Source organism: Chelmon rostratus, chromosome 12, assembly GCF_017976325.1.
Source record: "Chelmon rostratus isolate fCheRos1 chromosome 12, fCheRos1.pri, whole genome shotgun sequence".
NCBI classification, from domain to species: Eukaryota; Metazoa; Chordata; class Actinopteri; order Chaetodontiformes; family Chaetodontidae; genus Chelmon; species Chelmon rostratus.
In genome coordinates, this window is record NC_055669.1 from 15,570,897 (window position 1) to 15,578,332 (window position 7,436).

The following is a 7,436-nucleotide window of genomic DNA, read 5'->3' on the forward strand; positions in this document are numbered from 1 at the left end:
CGTGTTGGCAGCAGTTACAGACTCCGGTTGAAACGGTCTGCCGGCACACAGGCTCACGCTCAGGGTATCTGGTGTTGACAGACGGGCAGCAGACACACCAGGTACCAGTCAAAGTCCATCAAGAGGCAGCTCTGGAAATTCATTCGAATACAGACAATCCTTACAACGTGGAGAGTGAACGCTCAAATTACTGCAAGCTCAAACATTCACTAGTTTAGTACGTCTAGTGTTTTTTTATGTTCAGATTGTCTGGGGAAATGAATGCTACAGTGGAGATACTGAGATTGCAAACCAATATGTGCTTAGAATTAAAAAATGAAAATAGGTTTGACTCACTTTTAAAACATATCACTCATACTTTTATGGAAAAGTTAAAATATGCTTATTCTGAATTTTATGCCAGCAACAAGTTGGGACAGGAGCAACAAAAGACTGGGAAAGTTGTGGAACGCTCCAAAAACACCTGCTTGGAACATTCTACAGGTAAACGGGTTAACTGGTAACAGGTGATATGTATGAATTGCTCAGTCGTTCACAAGCAAGGATGGAGCGAGATTCACCACTTTGTGAACACATGACTGTATAAAGGATGTTACCACATGGACTCAGGAACAATCAGAGAAACTATTCCACTATTACTACAACTGCAAACAGTTCTTTTGCAGATGATCACATTCTGTTTAACTTTCTTGGAATCGGGAATGTACTAAAAGTTATGCATAATTGTTTCCAGAGCTACTAGCTGGGTGTAACACACACAGTAACTTCATTTGGCGATGGAATAAGTCCAGTAGACAGAACAGCGAGAGATGGATATAAATAAACAATGAATTTATTGTTTTATTTGTTCCTGTTTACTTCTTGTGTCATTCACAGAATGCATTATTCATTAAACCAAATATCCTGACCATAAATGCTCAGGGAAAAGAAAAAACCTATATAATTAACACTGACGTATCAAATAAATACTTAAACAAATATACTCTAATATGTCTAGTATATTTCCACATACAAAGTCATAGGAATGAAATACATCGCATTCTTTTAACCCTCCTGTTGTCTTCGGGTCAATTTTGACCCGTTTTCAAGTGTTTGCATATCATAACTATGGTTTTCTTTTATATAATTGCTTGAAAATGACATGGATGGTTCCATACTATGCTCTTTGCAAGTAAAATTAATTATGACTATATTCTTTGAATTATGTGTGTTTTATTAAAATTTATAGCATCTGTGGTCTTCCCGGGTCAAATTTGACCCGGCCACAATAAGTGGTATAATGGATCATACTATTGTGCTTTCCAGTACAATAACCACACACACATGCGCACACACACAGACACACACACACACACACACACACAACACACACACACACACAACACAACACACACACACACACACACACACACAAAGTTACTAATTTGTAAACTTGATTCCATGACAACTTTTGATGCACCACACACTTTGATGTGCCACACGCTTCAAAGCAACAGGTGTTACTACTTTGCATTATGCCTCCAAATAATGCAATCATCACACCTTTGATATGCCTCAGCTCCCTCAGAGCAATTCACATTTCATTTTGAGACAGCACCATGAAGAGGAGCTACAACTTAGCACAGGCTCTTGAGCTCATTTGGAGCCCTGTCGAGGAGGAGATAGATGAGGAAGAACCTGCAGAAGAAGTGTCAGAGGAAGAGAACATCACTGAAAATGATGAAGATTATGCTCCAACTGACGAGGAGGAATCATCTGATGAAGAGGAACCTGCTGACACTGAAAATCATTTCCAATCCAAAAATGGAAATGTAGTCTGGTCCTCCATTCCTCCAACTGACCGAAGGCGTATGTTGGGTGCAGAGAGGGAGAGAAGTCCCAGAGGGCCAACAAGGTATGCTATTTCTCGTGCTGATAGCATAAAGTCTACATTTCACTTGTTTATGTCAGAAGAAATTGAAGAGGTGGTACTACAAATGACGAATAAGGAGGGGCGTCGTGTGTATGGTGACAAGTGGGACGAGATGGACAAAACTCAGCTAGAAGGATATTTGGGTCTTCTTATTCTTGCTGGCGTCTACAAGTCCAGTAAAGAGAGTACGTTTAGCCTATGGCATGCTCAATCTGGGAGGGCAATTTTTCGTGCCACCATGCCACTGAAGACATTTCACATCCTCTCAAGGGTAATTCGTTTTGATGATCGTGACACCAGACCAACACGCCGTGCAAGAGACAAACTTGCTGCCATCCGAGAGGTGTGGGATAAGTGGTTGTGTCGCCTGCCGCTCATGTACAATCCTGGTACTGATGTAACAGTGGATGAGCGCCTGGTCCCATTCAGAGGTCGCTGTGCTTTCAAGCAATACATGCCAAGTAAACCAGGAAAATACGGCATCAAAATCTGGGTAGCCTGCGATGCCCAGACCAGCTACGCCTGGAACATGCAAATGTACACAGGCAAACCTGTGGATGGCCAGCCGGAGAAAAATCAGGGCCAGCAGGTAGTTCTCGAGGTGACGGAGGGTCTTCGGGGACACACCATCACCTGCGATAACTTTTTCACCTCCTATGCCCTTGGCCAGGAGCTGCTGAAGAGGAAGATGGCCATGGTGGGAACAGTGAGGAAGAACAGACCAGAGCTTCCCCCTGTACTGCTGGCGACAAGAGAGAGGGAAAAGTTCTCTTCCCAGTTTGTGTTTACTGACACGCATGCTCTGGTCTCCTACTGCCCCAAAAAGAGAAGGAATGTGCTTCTCATGAGCACTCTGCATCGGGACACTGCAGTTAGCTCCATGGAGGACAAAAAGCCCCAGATCGTCCTTGACTACAACAAGAACAAGGGGGGAGTCGACAACCTCGACAAGGTATTGAACTTTTTTCATGTAATATTTATTGATATTCATACAAAGCTTGTGTAAATAAGCAAATAATAAATTTTGAATGATTTGTTGTTTATTACTTTTGCTGCAGGTCACCAGTGTATACAGCTGCAAACGGATGACAGCCCGTTGGCCCCTGGTGGTTTTCTATAATATGCTTGACGTGTCTGCATACAACTCCTTCATCCTGTGGAGAGAGATCAACCCAACCTGGAATCAGGGGAAGTGCCACAAGAGGAGGCTGTTCCTCGAGGAGCTTGGGAGAGAACTTGTGACACCACTCATTAATCGACGCCAGGTACTTCCCCGCACACCAGCCTCTGCCAGCTTGGTAATGGAAGTCCAGCAGGGTGCAATGACCACTGCAGCAGCTCCCCCTCACAAAGCTGCTCCTCCTCTTCCATCACCCGCAAGGAAGAGGTGCCGATTCTGCGTGGGTGACAAGAAAACGAGCACCACGTGCCACAAGTGCGGTGTATATATTTGCAAAAGACATTGCATCATGACCATACACTGCCATTCGTGCAAATAGGAACACACACACACACACACACACACACACACACAGTTTTTCTCTGTTTATATGAAGTTCATAATAGTTTTAGAAATAAATGTTGTACTTGATTTCATGATTTTGATGTGCCCCTACCTACATGTTGACACACACACACTGACACACACATGCACACGCACGCACACACACACACACAGTTTCTGTGATTATATGAATTTCAAAATAATTTTGGAAATAAATGTTATACTTTTGAAATCACATTTGTTTGTTATTTGTATCAGTCAGTTTTGACCTGGGAATGTCCTGGCTAATGTTTGACATATACCAGTGAGTGATTATCCAAAATAACCTTTTTTTTTTTTACTTGAAAACATAATACAATAATATAATATAATTTCATGTACATGTGGTATATTGTCCATAATTAAAAGTATAGTGAAGTATAATAAAAGGAATAAGAAGTGTAAAAAAAAAGTTAAAAATTTGTGGTTATGAGTTAGACTGAAATTGGCTAAAAATATGGAACACAGAATTGTGTGATTATTTTATAATTTATGCTTCATAAACAGTCAAACCACACCGGGTCAATTTTGACCCGGGAGGACAACAGGTGTGACTATTTGCTGCAATTAAAAAAAATTACATTGTTTCAAAACACTATCCTGACTAAACTTTGACATATACCAGTCTGTGATAATACATCAACTTATGTGCCTCAGAACATAACTATATTCAAAATAGTTCAGTATTTCTGCTTTTTTTAACTCAAAAATGACGTATAATTTTATGTAAATGAGGACTATTATACCATATAATACAAAAATGAATGTAAAATTTGTGGTAATTGGTTGGAAATAAGTTGACTAAAAAGGTGCAACACAGAAATGTGTGATCATTTTATGCTTCATGCTTTATAAACAGTCAAACCACACCGGGTCAATTTTGACCCGGGAGGACAACAGGTGTGACTATTTGCTGCCATTAAAATATTTTACATTATTTCAAAACAGTGTCCTGACTAAACTTTGACATATGCCAGTCTGTGATAATACATCAATTTATGTGCCTCAAATCATAACCATAGTCAAAATAATCAGAATTTCTGCTGTTTTTTTTTATCAAAAATGAAGCGTAATTTTTTATAAATTACATCTATTATATCAAACATTACAAAAATAAGTGTAAAATATATGTTGATGTGTTGGAAACAAGTTGACTAAAAAGGTTCAACACAGAATTTGATGATTATTTTATACTTCATGCTTTACAAGCAGTCAAACCAGACCGGGTCAATTTTGACCCGGGAAGACAAAAGGTGCATAGTAAATGGGAAGACAATACGAGGGTTAATCATGAACTACGGAAGATTTAGCTAAAGTTAGCCTGGGCTTAATGAGAAAATTCCTGTTCTTTGTAAAAATGAATTGATATTTCTCACCAACCTTGGGTCAAAAAATCTGTGCTCCAATTTCAGTACACATGCTTTTGTTGGCAAGCAAGCATTAAAAAAAATAGCGTTAGTGACACTCTTTCCTTACATGTAGATGTGTTTTTTTTAGCGCAGATTGTACAGTAACCCTTGCACACTTTTTTAAAGGGAACACCTGCGACGCATAAATCTGTAACAAACTCCAAGTCTAGTATGTTACATTTCTAATAAGCGTCACCAAACAGGGAGGGGGGTAAGTGAAAAAGAATGGCTACTGTATGGGTTTGTAATAAGAGCCAGCTGTGGCTGGTCATGTGGGCTCTGCGCCGGGAGCGTGTTGCTGGAAGATTTGCGCCAGGGAGAAGCTGGCAGGCAAATCATAAATCCAGCTTGTTGGGTATGGTTGTTTTGTTTGAGGAGACTCGAAATAAGCAAATTGTCTTTTAATTAGTGACAAATCCCTCCTGAGCATACAGCACGTGATCAGACAAATTTCTCTTTAAGCACACAGGCTGTGTACACAAGAGAGCTAAAGCTTGCCTTGCCTCAATGCTCCTGCACACAGGTGTCAGGTACTCTGCAGCTTCGGCCACCTGACATCCTGCGACAGTGAATCTTACACTTGCTGGTATGGTATCACATAACACAAATACATCTGCCCTGTAAACACAACTGAACAGAAAAAACAGCTCAGAATTTTACGGGGATAAAGTGAGACTTGTCACCTTGGTGCTCGTTTCAACAAGTTGCTGGATTTGCTCCAGAAAGCAACAGGACAGACCTGGTCATAACTCTGGGAAATGGGGTGGCATTTCACAGTGCTAAACCTGCCCCCAAAACAATTTGTCTGCGTCCTCTGCTTAAATAATTAAAGCAGCGAGGGTCTGAAATAAACCATGCAGTCCCACATTCTCTTCTTCTCTCTCAGGGCCACATGCAAACATGCAAAACTGTGTGTAGGTACAAAAAAGAGAAGTAAAAAAGAAACATTCCTGTCTGAGCAATCGCTGCAAGCTCTACATCATGTTTATTAACAGTACTAAATCAGAGTCTGCGCCGCGGAGGGGAGCTAATACTCCTGAGGAGCCACCAGAATGACTCCGCCTGGGTGAGCACAGTGTTGCACATTTGGAGCATGTAATAGGAGGGGTGGGAGTTTCAAAGACAGAAACCTTTTCTGCATCCCCTCCTTTATTCTTCCTCTGTCTCTTGCTTCATCAAAAACGCATTCATTTTAGGAATTACCTCTGAAGTGAGGAAGGTTCTTCTGCACTTTCCCACAGGCTCACAGTCTTTTTATTAATATGTTATGGAAGATCAGAGTCAGTGAGGAAAACCGGTGCAGAGCTCCCCGCAATGAGAAAAAGCCAGCGGATTAAAACTGTGCCTCCTCTAAACCTTCTACCTCCACACCAAGTATCTCTCTTTGCCTTTCCCTTCTCTCTCATCCACAGCTGTAGACCTCCAGGGCCCCCCACTCTCTGTGTGGGCCGGGGGCTGCGTCCAGGACCCTGGCAAATGAAGTGGTAAATTCACACACATGCCCTTCTAGCCCTGCGCTTCCTGCTCTCCGGCAACTCCATTGGCCCCTACGTTTGTAATTACCACTGTGAGCGAATGCACTCTCCCTCAGCTACAAATTGCTGATAAGCTGCTTTTCTAAAACACAGCCCACTACTACCAGTCATTAACAACATGATCTCATACCATGTGCCCACGCCTGTGAAAACACAGGTTCCAAGTGAGGCAGACTTCATGATGGTTGGCTTAATGTTTGAAAGTGCCACCACTGTGTATGAAGGTCTTTGATTTTATCTGAAAATTGCTTATGTTCAGTTGTTTGTTCAGACCTCACCATCACACTTTTGACCGGAATTGAAAATAGGACGGCACAATCCCAATGCTGGTACCACGTCAATCATAAACTAAAGCCTTTTACTTCTAAACAGAACAAAGTTACAAATCTACATTAACAGGCATGCCCTCTGAACTGGACACCAAATCAACAATGCTGGGTACTAGTATTATGAGTTAGTCTCAGAGACTCAGACAACCACACAGCCAACATACAAGAGTGACATCAGCAACCAATTTGCTCATTGCTTTCAAGCAATGAGCAAAGTGGAATTAATAAAGGTAATTGCAGAAATCATGAAACGTTAGGCTTTGAAATGTCCAAGAGGATTGAGAAAATCTATCTTGATTATTTACAGTGGGTTTTTTTCCATTTAAAAGGTTCATTATACCTGTAACTAGCTCTGCTAAGGTTAGTGTCTACATGGGATATACAAGGTTAATTAGTTACTGGATTGTGCTACAGTTTTTTTTTTTTGTTCAAAAGATGCAACTTGAATCATAAATGACCTGTCAAGTAAATTTTAAAATATGTGTATAACTTAGCAAGTGGATACACCAAGTGTAAAGTTTTGCAGAGTAGGCGGAGACACAGGTGGGTGTAGAGAAAACTGTGTACTGTACATGTACATGTACTGTATACTCATCTGTATAATTAACAAGTGATTAAAGAAGAAGTGGTAGACTGAAGGTGAGCCTGGGGTGAGTGGAACAAGGGCCATGTGAAATTGTATCATCTGCATAAAAATGAACACTGAAA

The 7,436-nt window shown here is 41.0% G+C and overlaps 1 protein-coding gene across 1 annotated transcript; it reads left to right on the forward strand.

Annotated features, from left to right (window-relative positions):
- Positions 1–1,598: 1,598 nt before the first annotated feature.
- Positions 1,599–3,590, forward strand: LOC121614898 (piggyBac transposable element-derived protein 4-like). Its single transcript, XM_041948994.1, has 2 exons — positions 1,599–2,864; positions 2,971–3,590. The coding sequence occupies exons 1-2, from the start codon at positions 1,599–1,601 to the stop codon at positions 3,409–3,411; spliced, it is 1,707 nt and encodes a 568-aa protein (XP_041804928.1). The 3' UTR covers positions 3,412–3,590.
- Positions 3,591–7,436: the final 3,846 nt, after the last annotated feature.